This window comes from Ixodes scapularis, unplaced genomic scaffold (genome assembly GCF_016920785.2).
Source record: "Ixodes scapularis isolate PalLabHiFi unplaced genomic scaffold, ASM1692078v2 ptg000378l_1__unscaffolded, whole genome shotgun sequence".
NCBI lineage: Eukaryota > Metazoa > Arthropoda > Arachnida > Ixodida > Ixodidae > Ixodes > Ixodes scapularis.
The window spans coordinates 1,536,534-1,557,901 of NW_024609976.1; the positions used below are offsets into that span (position 1 = coordinate 1,536,534).

Consider the following 21,368-nt stretch of genomic DNA (forward strand, 5'->3'; position numbering starts at 1 on the left):
ACGCAAGTACGCCGAAATTTGAAATGCTGAAAAATTGAAATGGCGAAAAAAGAAATAGCCAAAAAATTAAATGCCTAATAATCAAAATGCCGAAAAGACATAACGCTGAAAACCTCGTGAAAAAGAAATGACGCGCTTTGTGACTACCACTTGTTCGTTTTCCGCCAGATCACTTTTCAGTGACACGAGCCTGTATAACTCGTTCTGCAAAGGTACCTGTGTCAATACATTAAACTGATGTAAAATTTCGTATTTTTCTATCGGTCTTAAAGCTAAGCATATCAGTCGGACAGGACAGCTCTTATTGGTTAGCAGAAAAAAACAGCGTTGCCCAGTGTTCAGAGTACGAGAGCAGCAGCAATGTGCGGCAGTAATAATTTCATTGATTCGGAGGGAAATGGACAAAGACGTGGTTGTGGTGTGCTCCCAGAAGGAAAGAGCAAACCTTAGCTGCAAAGACGGTTATGTTTACGTGCTTGACAAGAAAGTAGTTTCTAGGCACCATTGGAAGTACGAGAAGCGAGGCGAATGCAACGCTAGAATGATCACCAAACTTCCTATAGAAGGTACTCACAAGATCATCTCGAAGACAGGGACCCACGCAAGCCATGCTCCGGATACCTGCAAAGTTACAGTTCTTAGGACTCAAGAACGGATCAAAGCTCTGGTGGCGGCCTCGGATGAGGCACCCGTGAAGATCGTGCAGCAGGTCATGGTAGATGTGGCAGCGTCGTCAAGGCAGTACCCTCCACGCAATGAAGCCTTGCGCCAGATTGTGAGAAGGAAGGGGAAAGCGGGCTGCTCACACGAGCCGTCTGCCGTGCAGGAGCTCATCATCGAGGGCGAGTTCAGGACAACTTTAGATGGCCGGGAAGTTCTGCGGTGCGACTCCACCAGCGCCAGATGGAGCTCGACCCCTAAATTTTTTCACGGACGAAAGCTTGAGGAAATTGAACGACGCTCCGATGTGGCTCATAGACGGAACATTTAAGATTGTGTTCCGCTGTTCTAACACTTACACACAATTCACGCTTATCTTCATAACCATGTGTTCCCTTTTGTTTACTTGCTAATGACTCGACGAACCCAGATGGCGCACGAGGCGCTCTTCGAAGAAGCGCTGAACTTCGCCGCAGATATCGGACTGGCACTAAATCCAAAAACGGAGAGTACAGACTTCGGACTGGCAGCAATCAATGCTATTTGGCCGTTGCTCCCGTCGTCGCATGTGCACGGCTCTAATGCACGGTTGTCTGTTCCACTTGTGCCAATAAGTATGGAGGAGAGTGCAGTACCTAGGACTGGCAGTACTCTACAAACATTATGCAGGTGGCTTCGCCATCAAGGTGAGGCAGCTCGCAGCCCTTTCGTTCTTGCCCACCGAAGAAGGACGAGATGCCTATGCGTCCTTGCAACCACTCTTCCTGCAAAAAGCCTGCGACCTGCTGTGATGGTGGGAGGGCAACTACCTGCTCGGGAAATCACGCCGCCGTGTTGGCGGAGGTAGCACCACCGTGATCATACGAAGTCCACCGGTATTCCCGCCATCCCATTGAACAACCTTTCATGGCTATTAGAAAAGAGGGCGAAAGCGCGTGCACATCGGCAGGCGAAACCTCTCCCCTAACTTTGATCAGATTGCCAAGAAATTTTATCTTGCCAAGAAACTTTATCTTCCACTATAACTAGGTGATGCCGGCATTTTGATGTTTCAATGTTTTGACTTTTAAGCTTTTGGAATTTTCGACTTTCTGTATTTTCGGCTTTTTGATTTTTCGGTGTTTTAAATTTCGGCATTCCGATAATTCGGCATTTTGATTATCGGCATTTTGAATGCCACCCCTAAAAAGTGAGCGCAGTTAGCGGACATTATACAGGGTATTTTAAGAAATTCTAGCCAAGTCATTCCTGCGAAAAGTGCGCATTGCACAAAGGCAAAAAGAAAAGGTTGGTATCGCCTTGCTTTTTTTTTCGGAGGGTCAATTTAGGGGAGCTAATAACTACCTGTATATTTCGCGTATGAATTACTTTTCTATAAATTTAAGCTTTAATTAGTAAGTCCAAAGATTCGGTTTTACTTCGAAGCTTTCTGGGAATTGTTGAAAACCCCTAAATCGATACTGCACGAAAACAAAACGCACAGCTCTGGCAGCAGCTTCCTGACGACACGGCACAAAGCTGTTGCCTGTCATCATCCGAAACGGCCACGCGATATATTTCATTTTCCTTACTGTTCTAGGTTCTCAACTCGTCGCCAGAGGCGCGACAGGGGTCTTCCTTTTTTAAATGGGGATCGTCTACACCTCGTTTCCCCTGTTTCAGGGCTACCTGATTAGCGACGTCTCGTCGTTTACAAATTAGGTATTCTACAAAAAGTTTGCCCAATTTATGCGATGGTGCTCAAATGAATTTTCGGTGTTTCAATGGCAATCTGAAACGATAACAATGATCTCTACAGACCGCTTTACGGAAGACCGTAATTAAGCAAACAGGGGTTATTTCGGCAGAGCTTTGTTCTAGGACCGCGGGGCGCGGCAGGGGGGGGGGGGGGGGGGGGGGATAATATCTGCAGCAGCTTCGCGTCTAAGAAATGGCTGCGGGCGTCTTAATGGCATGCCTAAAAGAAGTTCAGTGATTCGCAGAATTCTTTTCTTTTTTACGTTTCTGTAGCGATCTTTGTTTAGCCCCTTTCGTGCAATTTCTCGTAGAAATTATCCTTTTATTTTATATTATGATTTATTTTCTCCGGTACTCGACCCGCAGAGCAAAGTTGAAAGAGTAGATGGAAATATAATCTATAAAACAGAACAATTAAAAGGCATGGAAATTAAAAGACAAATAAGATTTTAAGAAAGCGTCTTTAAAATACATGTGTTTCGCCTTTCTCGTGTGGCTTTTTGGCGAGATGAGAAATGAGATGAAGGTAACAGAAATGTTGATCTCTTAATACATACATCTTAATGTAATAACCACTGAACACATTATTTTAGACTCGTCCCGAGTTGATTTAACCATTTCAGTTATTTATTTTGGTTTTACAGACATCACACGTTAAGAATAATCATGTTTACTAAAGCTCAAGTTGTTGTTTTGTCTTTGTAGTTTTCCCTTTTAGATAAAGATATTTTATTGGTCTGTAAAAACAAAGCAAGCATCCCCAACTTTCTTGGACATCAAAGCCCCGGTGCATGCACTAATTTGAAAAAATTAACTAAGAAATAATAAATATCGCAGTTATCCCCGGGTATATCTGGGATGGGTGTCATAAAATATCAGTGCGCAGGAATTAAACTTTTGGACACATATAGTTTTTATTCCACGGCTCTACAAATTTCTTAGCAATAAATCCTACGGGCCAGGTTCACAAAATTATCCTTTTGCTTTTCTTGACAAAAGCTCGCAATGTTCCCGAGGACTGTCATTACGTGCCTAGCATAGAATGGAAATCATTAGAATTTTGATATTTCCTTGATTTTTTTATTTTTTTAAGCAATTTTCCAGAAAGCTAGCCACGCTATTTATCAAACTAAAACATGCGTGGAAAAACCCCAAACACTTCCAGTCCTGCCGACAGTAAACCCCACGGATCGATCTATCCCACTGCAGTGCCGAAGGAAAGCAAACTCCAGGTACTTAAATTTGTCTGCTCGGAAAAAACTGCGTACTAACTTTAAAGTATACATACACAACATGATAAACGCTTTCCCTTTTGAAGCTATGCAAATTTCAGCTAAGTGAGCGGTTTCATAGGCGAAGTAGTCTACGACGGAAAATCGCGTCACGACAAAGCGAGTAATACGCCGGATGATCGCATCACGCCTAAGTGAGTAACATAACGGAATATCAAATTACGACGGAATGACTCGTCACGACTAATTCTAAAGTGCGACGGATAGTCACGTTAATACTAAACGTACAGCTCGGCAGGCCATCGCGAAACGGCTGGCTTACGTGAAACAACCGAACGAGTTTTTCCGTGTTCTCGTAAGAAACCTTCAGTCGTGTCGACATGGTCCGGCTTAATCTGGATTCAGTCGTAAATATGGGGGGGGGGGGGGGGGGGGGGGGGGGGGGTTCTGGTAGTGGTGTTGCGATACTCCGGCGTAATCCACTTCTAGTTCTACGGGGCTATCAGTCGTGTTTTGATGTTCTGGCTTAATCTGCGATACGTTCAAAGAGAGGGAAACTAGAGTGCCTTCATGTGCGCTTCGCATAGAGTGATGCCAACTGCCTGTTTCCCTTCCCCACACCCTCTTCCACCGCCATTTTGTTCCTCTCATTGTTTCCCCGTGCGCCGGAAAGTGGCCTTTGTGTCCATCGGTAATCCCATCCGAGGGGGAAAATGCTAATCCTCCCTTCGTGGGTTCCACAACGCTGCTCCGAACTTCTGAAATAAGGTGCTTGTTTCCGGAAGGGTTATAAGCCCACGGATTATCGCCGAGGAACAAAATGGCTGCTGGGTTGTCGGCGAGTGGTATTACAAAGGGTGGCATCACCCTAGCAAAGCGCACATGAAGGCTCCCTAAGGGAAACGAGGTAGAGGTAGTCGTTGCCTATTAGTCTAATCCGGATTTATCCTTTAGTCAAAGCTCCTAACCATTCGCGTATTTCTGGCTCTGTCCCTGTCACAGAAGCGTTTTTCTTTTACGTTTCTTGCGTGCACTTGCGTAGTCGGATAGTTTCTCAAGACCACGAAACGACTTTGCCGATAGTCATACGTTGCAACACGCTTCACCGAACGTGTAAGAGCTCTCCTCTCCGGAAATGAGCCTGTGCGTCGTTTCATTCAGATTCCTTGTCTTTTTATAGTTTTCTACCTCGTCTTCGGGCCCATCGTTCATCGATTTAGCCTGCAAATGGTGCGCTCTGCGAAACGCCGGTTAAAAGAGTGAATTCTTCGCTCACTTGCCTCGACTCTGATGGACGGTTAAATTCTGGTATCAACTTCTTCCGCCGAATTAGTAAAGCGAGACGTGCGTTATCTTCTACCGCACAGACTGCGGAGGGCCTCAGTGTTTTGTGATTTCTTTCAGCGTAATGAACGCAATGTTCCGGTAAACTTTGGAAGAGTTGTTAAGATGAAAGGTTATGCGTCAGCTGATAGTTCGCTCGAATGATTCCTTTCTACACATACGAATACTGATGCACACTACAATTTTAGAAATGTAAACTTTATAAAAATCAGACCTAGAACAAATTACGGCACGCAATTACTTTCTTGACAGATTCCTAATCTTCTCAACCTCCATCCTGTTTTGATCGATATAATCGATCATAATTTAAACCTCTCGACGTTCAGAAAACAATCTAAAACATATTTTCTACTTTCCGCATGACATTGTTGTCTTCTAGATTAAGTGTACAGATGTAATCGTAGTAAACTAGGTCATATATTTTCGCTGCATATTGTTGCTTGTTTATTTTTCATTGCAACAGGATATGTAGTGTAGTGATCAGGTTACTATCTGTGTATTTTTTTGTTTATGGTTAACTGTTACACTGTACCACTAGTCTGCCTGCTGCATCTGCTGCATCAAGTGTAGTCTGGTGCTAGGGGCCTGGTCAGGTGACTTACTGTCACCTTTTGCCTCAGTACCATGTATTGTCAAAAGTTCCAATAAACAAAAAAAAACTCTCCGCCTCAACTTCAACATTTTTAGCTTCAGCGCCCTGTATTAATAATAGTCTACTGACACCGACAAAATGAAGTCTAATTTAAGGAGACGTCTGGGTCAAAAACTTACAATGTCTTGCACCAAAAAAAAAGGGCTTTTGTGTTTTATGCGTATTATTGTCTTTGAATTTTATGTATAAATAACGAAGGACAGATTATGATTGAGAAACCAGTCAAGTACGCATTTGAAAAAATCTCGGCGACCCCGAAAAGCACAAATTTCAGCCATTTGCGTTTGCGTGGTTCTTCAAATTGTGATGTTTCTTGCCATCCTATTTGTATTGAGAAGTAGGCCCAGAATTCTTCTCTCCGTCGCAATCGTTGTTAGCTTTGATTCCTAAAAACAATATATATATATATATATTTCTTTACGCCGCGAAAGGTATGGCTGCCTATCTTTGGTAATATTCGACCGTGTATTTTTCTTATTCTAAATTTAAGGTATCTTCACAGTTTGCGCATATAAATTGTTATTTTAACATTGCTCTAACAGAACTAACTTTGGAATGCCTATGCTTTAGAATATCTAGAGCGTAACTATTATAGGGTTTATAAAATTTACATTTCTTCTTTTTATAACCATGAAAACTTAAGAAACATTGTAATGGACCTTTAAAAATTGAGCTTTTGAGACTTTGAAAGAAATGCAAAACGTTGTCGCACACATTTTTTTTTCGCATGTTTTGAATTTGCGTATTAACCTCTGTTACTAAGCTCTTTTGTATGTGCTTGTCATGCTCCACGCGTGCGCAAAAACATACTTTTACCTGTCCAGTACATCTAGGACATAAAAAAGCTATATCGCAACGAACACCAGATTTATAAAAAAAGGATCAAGTAATATAAACGGTGATAATTTGTTTCTTTTTTCATATATCCTTAAATTATGCCCGCAACATAAGAGGAACTTTTAGCTAACCGTGGCCGTTCTCCGCGTACCCAACGGTAACGGTTTCGTAAACGGCCCTAGTGTTTGAATGTGAACGCTCGCCAGTAATGTACATAAAAAAAACGTTTTCCGCACACTCTTTTATATGGTTCATATAAATACAATATTGGCACATTGGCATAATTTCTTTGAACAGGTTGCAATTGAACATCACAGTTTACCGCCCCCGTTGGTTCCGTCAAGATGTAGGCTCTACATCTTGCGGAACGAACCCTACATGTCTGTCGCCTGTGTAGGGGCGACATATCATAACGGTTGTTGTTGTCCTTCAATTATCGGCACAAAGTGGCCAAGGATCACGGGCGACAAAAACTTGATGCGTGAGGCTTTTTTTTTTATTTTCTTTTGCTACGATTCACGTGAAAATGCTGTAGATTCCTAGTTTTGACAGGCACTATGTATTTATGTGGATGCTTTCTGTTACTTTTTTTATTATTGCTATTTCACGTCTTCGGCATTTGCAACGTGTGCAAAAGGTTAACACCATCTTTCTGCGCCCGATGAGCGTTTAATAATAATATGAATAAGAAATGTTAATTCTTTCTTCAATACTAAACAATCGAGCGTGGTGGCGAGAAAAGTTTGGTGCAACGTACCAACAGATTCATCCTTCCACTAGAAATAGAAGAATCATCACTTCATCACTTCACTCGAGCACCGCGACTTCGTCAGGGTCTTCACATGATTACGTCGCGGTGAACCTTTTTCAAGTGCTGATGGCGTCACATGGACACCGTCACGTCATCAACGTGACGTCACCAGTTGTATTTGTATTCATTAGCCATTTGGACATCGGGGAGCGGGGGTGTGGAGGACGAGAAGAGACAAAGGACGCATAGAAGCACCTGACAAAGGGGCTACATCCCCTGGGCGCGAAAGTGCTAAGAGCTGGCCCTATAAATGTGGTGCATTTGAAATCCCCATAAGAAAGAGGCATTCACTTTCAGTTGAGCAAGCACAACAGACACGTCAAATTATGAAGCTATTGCATGTCTGCTCAAGTGTCGTTACTGAAAAAGCAATCTTAGAACACTTGCAGTACAAAAACACAGACATAATTTTGTTGTTGTTGTTGTTGTTGTTGCTGCTCTTGCTGTTGCTATTGTTGTTATTGTTGTTGTTGATGAAGTTGTTTTGTTGCTGCTGATGCTGTTGTTGCTGATGCTGTTTTATTGTTGTGGTGGTTGTTGATGTTGTTGTTGTTGCTGTTCTTGTTGTTGTTGCTGTTGTTGTTGTTGCAGGGTGTATTGTTGTTGTTGGTGGTCGTGCTGTTGTTCGTGATGGTGTTAGTGTTGTTGCTGTTGGTTTTGGTGTTGTTGTTGTTTATATCAGCCTCCATGTTAAGAACTACTGTAATGTCACGCCCCCACTTTCTCACAGATGCACTGCCGCGTCGGCAGACTCCACCGTCTCGCCAGGAAGGCGACCGTCCACCCTGCGTCTACTCCGGATTCCTCAGGGCTCGGCTAAGGTCTCAATGGCCGACTGCGCCGAGCGGGGCGTTGGAGGCGTGCCGGCGGGCGTCCCCTTCTCGGGCCCCTCTTCTTGGAACGGCACTCGTGTCTACCCGGACGGCGTGGTGTGGGACGGGCCGCTGATCCAGCGTGTGGCCACACTGTCTATCATCATGCTCTTCACGCTGACCGGCAACTTGGCCATCCTGGTGGTCCTGTCCAGGCCGCGCATCGCCAAGAGGGCCTCCCGGGTGAACCTCTTCATCTTCAACCTGGCGCTGGGGGACCTCGCCGTCTGCCTCTTCACGCAGTCATCCGAAGTGCTGTTCGAGGTAAGGGCATAGTGGCTCCGCCGCTGGTTCGCTTTGCACACTCTAGAAAGCGGCCCAGAAAGGGTTTGTGGCACCTACAAATCGAACCGTGAATGCACTTCAAGAGGGAGGAACTTTTTCGCAGCGGTATTTTACCGATGACGCTACTATTATTTTAATGTAGGGCTGGGCGTCGACTAAAAATTTTAACCCGATTAATCGCCACCCTTTAATCGATTAATTAATCGATTAATCGGTTGCGTTGATTTTTATAAATAATATATTTTAAAAAAAGGAACAACTCGTCTTGCCTTTAAAGACTTATTTTGCTTTCTGTTACATGGCGGAAAAGACTCACATATTGTTGCCCCAGCTCCGAAAACAAAGAAGTTTGTCTACATTCTCCGAAAGGAAGATAAGAAGTCGGGGCTTGGGCGATGCTTTCCTCATTTTTCAGAGAAAGGGGCCTCGATGAAAAGGCGCTGATTCTTGTCTGCGTTTTGGCGGATGGTCCTTGCTGCAGCTACATGGGTGCTTCGCTCGTAGGCGATACTGAAGCGAACTTACGCTTCCAGTGTACGAAAACGCCTTTTTGCAGATGATGCAGTGGACTTCCCTCAACTTAAAAACTTCACCGCTGGAGTTTACTTTAAACCCAAACTTTCCAAGCGAGATTGCCTTTCATACTCGTGAACGGGCCAAATACTGGAACAAGTAACCATGGCGTTGTTAGCTACCCAGCTTGTTTTTCTGCTTGTTTGTCTTGCCTGGGCAGGATGTGTAATAGATCCTCAACACGTGAAGTTTTGCGGTCGCGCAGGGATCACTTGCGGGCCCGATTTGTTTGTTAGGCCTCGGCAGAACTGTAATGTATATCCGCGAACACGTGACGCTTCGCGAGCGCGAGAATTGACCTTTTTCAGAGAATTTTGTGCGCATGCTCGAACTTGAGGAGAGAGTAGGAAAGGGAAAGGCGCCATCTTTGCGGGCTCTCGTCGTACGCCTGGCTTCGCTCGCATTGCTAGGCGCGTCTGTCCGGCACTGTCGCGATGCCTCACCGCTGCTCGGCTGTTGAACGTACAAACAGTAAGAAAAACACGCCGAACGTGAGCTTCTTTAGATTCCCGAAAGCTACCGCGCACCTCAAGAAGAGAGAAAAATGGATTGAAGCGCTGCGACGCCAGAACTCCGACGGGAGGCCTTGGCAGCCATCTGCGAACTCGCGTGTTTGCAGCGTCCACTTCCTTGGAGGTTAGTTCATTCATATTTGTTTGAACTCAGGAGATACCCGTCATACTTTGTGCAGGCTAGTCATTCATAGCAAGGTTTTGTTCCTGATTTTTACGACGCAGGGGTATCTTCACGAGGCGAGAATCACCCGGACTTCGCTCCCTCCTTGTTTACATAGAAGCCGACACCTGCCTCCGCACCGAGTTTGCTTGCACGGTACAGCAGGGCAGCGAAGAGGCGGGACGCCAAGCCGTTGTCACGGAAAACAGATCTTTACACTGTCGCATAGTGTAAAGAGCAGGCCAGCTATGTGCTGGCATGTTCCGCTCAACCTGCAAAGTTTATATTTAAGCTTGAAACTCATTAAAATATTGAATAAAAAAATGTCCTACTACAGAATTTTATATCAACACGTCACCTAGTTCGATAAGTAGATCTATGACATAGCTTGGCCCTTTTTAGTTGCATGCTGAAGTACCACAAAAAAAGACGAAGGCGACAAATCTTTTTTTTTTCTTTTTTAGATAGCTTATCGCGTCACGCATAAAGTATGATCAAAAGACTGGCACACACAGATTTTGATACAAATCTGCCGAAATGATAGCGACTATGGGGCTCACGTCTTACAAATATTGACACATCTTGTAATCCTTAAGACACATATTATTACATCGCCACGGGTTTTACCGAAGAAATAAACTCCCACTGCAACGCAGTCGCAAGACGCTTGAACGATATCGGCGCTCTTGGAAAGCGATATCAGTTGCCTGTAATGTCCCTGCTTCATAGACGGTGCACAGGTGCTCCTTACAAGGTGAACGGTGTGGTCGGGATCAAAGTTGTTCACCGTGACCTTCTTCACGTAGGCTTCTTTGAAGGCCCATTCTTACCGGAGTAAGTACCGATCGACGCACGCTGTGTTGACGACCGGTACCGATGCCGCATCGGCACTCCATCCGTCTTGAAAAGCGTACAGACGGATAAAGTCCGAAGTGTCGAAGACGGTTGCTTTACTCGATCCTCCAGGATCGTCATCAGCCATTTGCAGAGAACGACAGCCGGAAAACGGCGAGAAAAACTTTCCACAACGAACGCACCAAAACGATCGTGTCGAGGAAGCGAACGGGGTGACGGGAGGACGGACTGAGCCCGCAAACGTTTTGAATTATCTCCACGAGGGTGCGCCACGGTCGCTTCAACGAACTCTGAAAAAGGTCAATTGAACCTTGCTCATAGCACCTGCCTGAAAACAGAAAACCGCTCGGAACAGTACGACCGCCACGCAGCGTTTTCCTTAAAGGGCATCTCCACCGAAATTTTGATGGTCACCGATTTTTATAAAATTGTCACCATGTATTTGGATGCCCTTCCTGAGCATGTGTACAAAATATCTCGGGAAAATATTATTTTTTTAGAAGAAAATGAATTTTGAAATTTACATGTACACACCCAAATCACTTGCTGCAGTCCTACTGGCAACACTGAGCAAGAGCGGTACACGAAGGCTGCCATGATGGCGCTGACGTTGCCGTGACGTCACATGTTGGTCAGGGTGCTTCCTTTGTAGCTAGTTGGTGCTAGCCACTGTTTGCTTTTTGCTTATATTATCGGTTTATACAGTTATGTAAGAGCGTAATGGCGACTGGAGGAAATTGGTGTTGTGTGTGGAAGCGTCGCTTGAAAACACGGTCTACTAAAACCGTCTATTGTCAGATTCCAAGATATAACAAAAAGTGCCTCCAATTAAAAGGCATAACGTCGATCAGTTTTTCTTGGCGTGCTAGCAACAAAAGCTGCCTGACCATTCCGCTTCGGAAACGGCATCTGGGTCCACATGGCGGCGGATCACGAATGCAGACGCCGCTGGCGGTTTTCTCGGAGGCGATGCCGGCGGATCGTATGAGAACGGGTTATCGTCATCGTCCTCAACATCTAGCAGCATATCCTCATCGTTGCTCGATTAAGACGAGCCTGGTGAGTCCATTTTTATCCGCGGCACGAACACAAAACAGTGACCTGCTGCCAGGCTGGCCAGGCTCAAACTGCACACGTGCGAGTGTTTATACCATATGTGACGTCACGTCAAAATGGCGGACCAGTCGAGTGGCAAGTTAGTTTCGGTATCGGTTTCAGCGTATTTTAACGATTATAAATTATGTAAACAGTTTTTTCATGATTTAACCGCTGCTATAGGCTAAATTTTTAGTACCCTTTCCGAAAATATGTTTTTATAAAAACGCTCAAATTGACGGCGGAGCTGCCCTTAAGGGGGGGGGGGGGGGGGGGGGGGGGTGTCATGAGTCATCCCTAGTTCCGGCAGGTCTTCCAGGATAGAGTCATGCGTGCGTCTAGTTGACTTGTTTTTGAGTACCGATTAAAAAACCGATTAACCGGCTAAAAAATTTGATCGCGATTAAGGCCTTAATCGATTAATCGGAAGGTTAATCGATCGATTGGCTAGCCCTAATTATTTACAATTAACATATATTTGGGAGCCTGTTACCCGTACCCCGTTTAGGGGAATTGAGCTATGTCTGAGCGAATATTATTCTGAGTTCATGAGACACCTTGTGCATTCGATGCAGACTAGTCTGATTAAACTAAATTGCAGCGTACGCTAGGACGAAAATATACACCTACAGCCGTTTTACCAATATAAAAATGTTAAACAAGTTAAACAATCTTTCCTACTTCGATGTTGAGCAAGAAGGTGCGTCAGTGGACTCGAACATCATTGGCTAAATCCATATGAGTGTTTTCATAAAAGCTGCAGCTCTACCTCTATGAGTATTTAAATATCGCTTTGGCTAAATTTCTCTTCGCTAATGAAACAGAACATCGGTGTGCAGTTGCCCCATCCTCCAGAGAACATGCTCGTGCCCAGAATACTTGGAAAGGTCCCGCAAGCAATAAAAGAAGGAAACAAGATAAGGGGCCAAGTTTCCAAAGAGGAAAATGAAGAAAAAAAGACGAAAAAACACGCAACCTTGGATATCATGCCTGAGTTTAGGAAGAAGTGCCTGAACGCGTCACAGCGCTTCGACAACGCGCGTGAACAATAGTCACAAAATAGCAGAAGCTTCTTAATTGAAATGCAGCGACGTGTTCACCCCAAGAACACTATATTATAAATAAATTAATTAAAGTAAACCTTGCGCATGCATGTAGTAGACTGCATGCGCTACGCGGTTGGTGCCAACACGACATTGGTTATTTTCTGCCTTTTACCACCAAATAGTATTGGTGGGCACCACACTTTACCGCTTGACTTATTGCCCGAAATCAGCCCTTTCAAACACGCCAGTAGTTTTCACGATAACCTTTAGAAAAAATAAGCACGCTACACAGTTAGCGGCGATCGCATGTCCAAGTTAACGGTCTTGCGTTCAGTACATTTACCTTTTTTTTCTCCTTTATTTCTGTCTGACAACAGCTCCAACCCAGCCCCATGTTCGTAACTCGTAAGGCATCCTTATTTTATTACAACCTGATCTTCATTCAATATCTTGTAAACCAAAACGCAAAGCTATGCAGTTTTCTTTTTGTCTGCGAAACAAAGCAGGCTGTGTTTGCGTGTTATGAACACCGTTTCGAATAAGAGCCGAGTGATGTACGAGGCGATGGACTTCAAAGTCAATTAGGGCTACTTCTGTGCCGAGTAGCATATGCCTTTTAACTATCTGTGGGAAGATAAATGAAATCAAGTCGCGTCCTGATTGAATGGATGCTTGAAGTGAAGAAAAGCTAAACCGTCACCGTGACTGTGTCTTCACTGTAGGACCCGATAAACACCGATCTCTCGTCCTGCACCAAAAATTGACACCGAAGAACACCGAATGTGTAAGAAAATAAAAGACCCCGAATAAACACCACCAAATTTTCGTAAAAATAAACCCCGGAAAACACGGAACCCGAATCATAACGAGAAAACAAAAGACGAACGAGCGAAACGCAATATCAGGCGTTAGCGCGGGTAGCCCTCAGCAGTGGCACGGTCCTATCGCTTTAGCGGTGCCTGGCGCCACCAGCGCGGTTTCCCAAGCCTAACGCCGGCCCCAGGGGTCTCGCCTGTGCGTTTTCCTACCTCGTAGAAACACAGAAAGGGTTCAGCATCCAACGTACCCAACACACCGCACGTCATGCAAACCAAGCTCTTAATTCCGCAATATGCTCGGTGTCACCTAGCGATGGACTAAAAGGCCAAAGCCACGAACCCTCAGGTTCAATTAGGAGCCAGTAGGAAACCGCTTGGTACGTTGCTCCGACGTGCGTGTCAGTTCCTGTGTCAAAGCAACACGTGATTCCTAAGGCTGGCTCCTGATTGGGCCGGACGACCCAGAGCTTTGGACTTCGGTCCAGCGTAGGGTGACACGAAGTATACAGCCGCTTTTCGGCAAGCCGTAATCAGTCTGTCCTGTCAGCCGGGCTTGATACGCACTTTGTCATCGAGCCCGAGTTTTTTTGGTGTATATATGCTTGATGTCCCGAACGTGGAAAGACCGAACGCGTGGCTTTGACATGTTTGCCGCGGGAGGATTCTTATCTCGCGCGAGACGCGCGTTGGCGTGCCGCTTCGGTACCCCACTTTACTCCCTTATCCTTCGGACTATTCATATAATTGTCTCCTGCACGTTGCCACGTTTCTCGACTAAGCTGTAAACACGTTTTGAACATGCGCAGTAGCCACTAGGTACTTTTTGCCTGGATGACGAGCTCTCTAAATCTGTATAGACCGTTTTACTGAAAGAGGGCGAGAGAGAAAAGGGGAAAGGGCTACCGGCGCTTTCCCCCTTTCTGGTTGTGTAGAAAGAGTGAAAGTCCCGGGGGATGAGTGGCTTGGCCGGTGCTGGGTGTCTGCTGTGCCCCAACTTCGTTCGCGCTTTCTTTTCTGTTTTGAACTCGCAAACTTAATTAGAGTAACGGGCTTCGATGGCAACAGTCCCCCGGTCATCGGGGCACCATTGCTCGGTCATAGGGTGCACGAATAACGACAGAAAGCGTCGAATACTCCCCGAGGACCTATGTAGCTTGCAATGAATCCGGCAAGGCGAGAGCGGCTGCAATGTCTTTAAGCTCCATCGCTTTCCACATGACTCCGGTCTTGGCGGCAGTGGATTGCGTCCATAAACCGAAAAGACATTTCCTCAGCACCATTCTCTCGACTGTGCTCGGAACATCTTGTGAATGGAGCGCGCACCGAACGCTGTACCGCCGATGAACATGGGGTACGCTCGCAAGGTGCGTGCCAGTTTTCTCGTGATAATTGCTGTTTCAGCTTGTAAACTTTGGAACTGAATTTATCTTAATATTGATTATTTGCAGTGGTGACTGACTCGATTTCATCCTTTACAACACTTAGTTGAAGGCTTATTTCCGCCGCCGGGTGAGGCTAGAAATTGTTGAAAAGGTAGTTCTATCGGTTTTCCTGACTCGCGATCTCCTGCGCGATACCAAAGAATCGGCAAAAGCGCTTCTTGGAGTGCCGCTGGTGGGTTGTTTCCGTTGATTGGGCGCTTTGAAGCGCTGGGTAGTCGCTGCAGGGTACGTCTCGTGTGTTGCGATCTCCGTCTTCGAGTCCAATGTGCACGTTTCTTTGTTCGAGTCATGGCATCCGCCAATGCGGCAACGGGGGAAACAGCGGCAGCGAACGTGTCAGTGATAGAAATTGGAGGTTAGTACTGAAAATATTGCATCAAATAGTAAAATAATTCGTGGCTGCTTTGAGGCGTTCTACTGTTTGATATAAGCAAGTCTAGAACGTCTTCGTCGTTCATCCACAATGAAATTTAAGAACACGGACACGCAAGTTAAAAGCATCGCAGCAAAACGATCTGTATTATATCTCCGGGTGTTTACAAAAGTTAAATGAGGTTCCCGTTTCGTGTATTGCTTGTTCATTACTAAAACCGGCTACGTTGAAATGGACCTATTGCAAGCAAAAAATTATGAATGGTTCATCATTTCCAGTCATGCGGAAAGCGGTGGAGCTTAAAAACATTGCAGCCACTCTTGCCTTGCCGGATTCCATGCAAGCTACGAGGTCCTTGGGCAGTATTCGACGCTTTCTGTCGTTATTCGTGCACCCTATGACCGAGCAATGGTGTCCCGATGACCGGGGAACTGTTGCCATCGAAGCCCGTTACTCTAATTAAGTTTGCGAGTTTAAAACAGAAAAGAAAGCGCGAAAGAAGTTGGGACACAGCAGCAGACACCCAACAACAGCCAAGCCTCTTATCCGGGACTTTCACTCTTTCTACACAACCAGAAAGGGGGAAGGCGCGGTAGCCCTTTCCCCTTTTCTCTCTCGCTCTCGAAATGACGCTACCCACGATAAAACGGTCTATAGAGGGTGCGGCAGCAAGGACCAACACATTTGGCACGCCTCGCAAAATTCGAATTCCAAACGTACATGCCTGAAATTGGGCGCGTGTACGCAATTTCGCAAGAAGGTTTATATCTATACTTTTTTTTGCAGAGCTCCTAGTCAGAAGTGATAAAATATAAAAATAAAGGAGTAAAAGCGGCGGCCGTGCATTTCCTATGCCGTATGCCGGATGTTGGTCGTCTGCACGCTGGTTTGTAGGCTTGCTCCGAGATGGTGATTGTAACTATATATCGTTAAAGTATTCATTATCGCGATTGTTTGGCTCATCCCCAGCTTCTACTATTGGTTCTTAACGTTTTCTTGCGTTCAGCAATTCACCCGCGGGAGCAATCGGATAGGCCAGTGTGCAGACGACAAAAAGGCCGGTATGGAACATGGGAAACACACGGCCTCCGATTGTGCTTTAGTTTTAATATTTCACTCTCTCCGAGTTGAACTCTAAAAAAAAAACAAAAAAACATACATATAAATCTTTTTGCGAAACTACGTTCGCCTGCCCAATTTTCAGGAATGCACGTTTGGAATTCGAATTTCGCGAGGCGAACAAATATGTGTTGGTCCTGACGGCGGCACCCTATACATCCGTACTGAAAAAGAAACCGAAAGCCCCCGTACGTAGCGGGGGTATCCGCCCTAGCGAAACGGCTAAAGGCTTCGAAAAGAATCGCCTTGGGAATTAAAAATGGCAAAAAAAAAAGTAAACGGTCGATCGTTCCAGCTCGTGAACTCCGGGTTGGCGTCGACTCTCTTCGTCAATATTATGGAAACGCTTTTTATTCGTGATATAGGGAACCTTGAGTTAAACTTCGAAGATTGCGTGCTCGGTGAAATTGGAGGCCGGTGAGCACGCCCATTTGTTCTTGGCTCTCTTGACCCGCGGCCCGTGCTGCAATTACCAAACTTGACATCCCAAGGAAGATTGAGTAACTGTGGTGCGCAAAACGATACCCGCGTACAGCATTGGTCTACTTGTGTTGTCGAGGGATGCGGGGGATGTGACCCCCCGGAGTAACTCGTATCTACTTGGGTAAGGTTAGGGCGACCAAACATTTGAGAGAAAGCAGTACCTCGAAAGCCTGCAAAAAGGAAACTTCTACAAAGCAAAGCGTATAACTGGTACGGTATATTTGAAGTGTGTTTTGAATTTACTGATGATGCGTTAATATACATTTTAATTGTGTACTTGTTAGCGTCTTGCGAGGGTCGGCTGCATTAACTTCACGAAAAAACAATATGGTACTAACCGTATTTTGAAAGCATACTACAAATATTGAATAACATGCTGAAAACAATGTACACCTTTTTCTTTCTTTTTTTTTACTTTATGAAATTGTGCAATTAGTTTAATCGTTTTAATCGTAGGGCATAGCTTTCTGGTGATTGATGTCGGTGCAAGGAAGCATTCAGTAACCAAAGAACTCGCGAAGCCGCGCCTAGTGAGAACCGCTGTAATTAGCAGCTTTCTACAATTAGTTCAAATACTCTCACCCAGGATCGTTCGATACTGGTTCGTTCAAAAAAGCCGTATCATTAGCTGAATGCAAAGATGCATGATAGAAGCATCTGGCAATACGTGCTGGCGTACACAACCGGAAAACTTGGCGTCAGAATCCCCGTGGCACGAATGGTCAGCTTCCCGTGCATGGTTTTTAATTGGTGAACTCGGTCGGAATATTAATGGGCGTGACAAATTCACGACGATCACCAAGAAAGGCGCAACCTTCAGCCTTCATGCTTTATTCATCGGGAAGCCAAACGACTGTTTATACGTTTTCTTTAACGACAAATCGATAACGACAAGCGAGTTGTGCCCACTGAGCACGTGATAGGGCCGTTACTGGACAATTGGGGAGGTGCAAAATTTTAGTTGCATTAATATTTCCCGATATCTTGAGGAAAGCGTGAAGGCTCGTTACCTTTACTACTTTTTTCATTAAGCTGTTGGGGATTACAAGTCGCGTCTCTCAGCAAGTTCGCCCCCAAACATGCTCGCGCGTCTACTTTCTCTCGTAGCGCACTGCAGCCTAATCACTGCAATCTGCTGAGCGCATCCAGTGAACGGTTTGAGACTAAAAGGAGAGTTCGGTTCCAAAAAACGGAATGTGCGCAGGAACAACTTAAAGGAGGGTGACATTTAATCTGCTCCTCCTCCTTGCGCACTTTGTGCCTTGTATGTGTTCAATGACAGCATGAAGAAACCGCAGTGCATCATTTATTACGTTCGCGTATCTTGTTTTGCGGTTCCCTCCCCCTCGGTGCTCTCGCCCGGCGAATCCTGAAATATCATTGGCTGCTGCGAAGCGATAATGAGATGCACGGCAATCGACCAACTCCATCAAGAATAATGAAGGCCTCCGAACGCCCCATTCTTCCTTCCATGGAACGTCATCGCAGTCGGATTGCGCAAACTCGACCATTGGACCCAAGCCCGATGCCGAACGTCCTTCGACGTGTTGATTGGACAGCGAGGCCCAGCCGAGCACTGACGTAGCACTCGTATCCAATCAGTGCCTTCGCTCGATTTCATTTTAATAATCACGATAATCAAGTCAAAATTCTAGTGCACAATCGTTGATTATTCCACTAAGTGGTGTTGACTGGACACACACTGTTTCCTTTCCTTTTAAACTATCAACAACTACATTCAATCCGCCTTTTTTTTTTTTTGCTTCCTTTTGTGGCTTATCCTTTATACAGTGGGCTTCATAGTCGGTACAGGTAAAGCGTTTTAAATACGGAGACCGTGAAACAAGAAACTATTGCCCACGTCTAGTCCGGCTCTATAGTCAGCCGGCAACAGCCAGGCGGCGCCAACAGAATGAGAGCCCACGGTATACTCTGTCTCGTTGTAACTTGGCAAAGGGTGAACGATGAGCCCCACATTGCGTGCGGACGACTACAATATGCGCTACGTATACGAGGGCAACGCACAGATATTGAAGCATGACACAGCGAAGACCCTATTCAAAGAGCATTTGATTCAATTAAGCACCCAATTCTATTAAAAAATTGGAGTCATTTGGAATCAGAGGCAATGCGCTGGAAATAATTCGTAGTTATTTATCTTCCCGATTTCAATATACAACACTACATAGTTTTAAGTCAGAGTTTGCACCCATTAGATTCGGTGCTCCACAAGGCTCTATCCTTGCGCCTTTATTATTTATTTTATATATAAACGACAATGTGACTATACCTCAATCACGCGATATTATTTTATATGCTGATGATTCGAACGTCTTTTTTTCAAGTAGAGACCTGCTTCACCTCGAACAAGTCTCCAATAACTGCGTAGAAAATTTATCTGTGTGGTTAAAATATAATCAATTGCTTCTAAACGCTAGTATAACAAAATATAATATTTTAGATCAAAGAATAAACCAGTTTCCTACGACTTAAATATTTGTTTTAAAGGATTAAAAATTGAGCGCGTTAGAACGCACAGATTTTTAGGTGTCTTGCTTCAAGAAACCCTCAGTTGGACTCCCCATATTGAGAAAATGAGAATCTGTATATCAAGAGCCATAGGGTCATTAAATAAACTCCGGAAATATTTACCTAAGTGGTTAAAGTTACAACTGTACTTAACACTTATTTATTCACGACTGCAATATTGTATATTAGTATGGGGTACAACTACAAAAACGAATTTCAGAAAATTATTAATATTGCAAAAAAAGGCCGTTTGATTTATTGAAAACCTTCAGAAATATGATCACTCAATTCCACTTTTTCGGGAGTAAAAGATATTGAGTGTAGTGCAAATTATGACCCTAAAGATATCAATCAATATTTTTAACAAGATCAGACAAAATCAATTACTATTTTTTAACACGTATCCAAAAACACCCGGAAACTACAGTCTACGATGCAGTCATTATGTAAAAAGCAAAGCTCGTACAAATTATGGCTTCCAGCAGCTTTCATATATAATTCCAGACACATTGAATACACAACCTACCATAGCTCGAATGGTGCAAAACAATGGTTCCTTTCGGACATTCAAAGATAAACTTGTAACATATATTTTAAGTCTCTCATGATCTGCAGTTCGTATCCCGGCTTTTGAGTTGCATTAATTTATGTTTTCTACATGTGCCCCTTGCCAATATTATTTATTTCAGTATTCGTTTTGTTTTGTGCTGAGTGCTGTAAAACAACTAGGGGCTGGGGTCCCGTTAGAAGAAAAGTTTCTCTTTTTTTATACCAGCTTTCCAGACTTCTCTTTCGTCTGAAATAAAGACTACATACATACATACATACATACATGCATACATACACACATACATACATTTTTCTTCGCAGTAAAACCGCAATCTGATGATACGTAGCCACGTTCCGATTGGATCGCCAGGGCCGTAGCTTCCGCCGCACTGGCATGTTATGCGATCACGGCCCTTTAGCCTACCCGGTATTTCTTGCTTCAGACACTAGGCTAAGTGGCGCCACCGGAGTAATAGGGAGTATTCACTGGAGGCCATAGCTGTGTGCACGACTGCTGAGCGCGTGCTGACGGCGGGCTTCCGCACTCCTTTTTCAACGTGCATTCCGCACCATCATGACTGTCGTTCTTAGGAGGCTATTAATGTGAGCCCCTTCTGAGCATGCGCTCTAAACATCGCCCTCAAATATGGCGTCCAGTGAATACCCCCTATAGCTCACGCTCTAGCAATGCAGCCGCCACACCAAGACATACCCAATGTTTCTTGCTCCAGTCGCTAGATAGCGCCAAACAAAACAGTATTGCAGCTTTTCTATACAGCAAAACATTTAGGGAGAGGAGGAGAGGAGAGGGCACAGGGACGTCAGGACGCCGAGCTCTGACTGGAACGATTACGGGGTAGGCCTAAATCTAGCTGCCTTTGTTGCTAGTGAGTGTTCGAACCCGAACGCCCGAAGGCCAGCTGCGCATGCGCTGCGATTTGGCGTGGCGAGGGGGAAAGCAGGTGGAAAGGCGAAGACGTTTGCAGACGATCAACGATTTCGGCACCTCCTCGCAGCTCGTTTCGCAAACACGGCCCAGAAACCACGTGACTCCGATGGAGAAGTTGGAAACTCTCTGTAACGCAAGCTCTCTGTAGCTCGCTTGGATAGGCGGTGGTTCACCGCTTCTCTCCGTCACGTCTCTTCCTCTGGGTGACGTCGCCTCCTTTGGAGTTGCGAATAGGCGAGCCGCTAGAGATATAAGACGTAGAGTTCTGTCTCAAACATGGCAATGGAGCGGAATGAAACTTTCGCGTCACCTGGCTACCAAAACGTAAAAGGACAAAAAAAAAATCGGAAGAAGATTTTGAAAAAAAAAAGGGGGGGGGGGGGGGCTTTGTTACTGTTGTGCTTCGTCGCAGACTACGTCCAAATGCTACAT

At 45.0% G+C, this 21,368-nt stretch overlaps 1 protein-coding gene across 1 annotated transcript in view; it reads left to right on the forward strand.

Annotated features, from left to right (window-relative positions):
• Nucleotides 1-397: 397 nt before the first annotated feature.
• LOC120842869 (gonadotropin-releasing hormone receptor) overlaps nt 398-21,368 on the forward strand; it is a 170,184-nt gene continuing 149,213 nt past the window's right edge. The window contains exons 1-2 of the mRNA XM_042287809.1: nt 398-882; nt 8,004-8,409. Of these exons, the coding sequence (XP_042143743.1) occupies nt 398-882; nt 8,004-8,409 (891 nt within the window). The remainder of the gene's footprint in view (nt 883-8,003; nt 8,410-21,368) is intronic.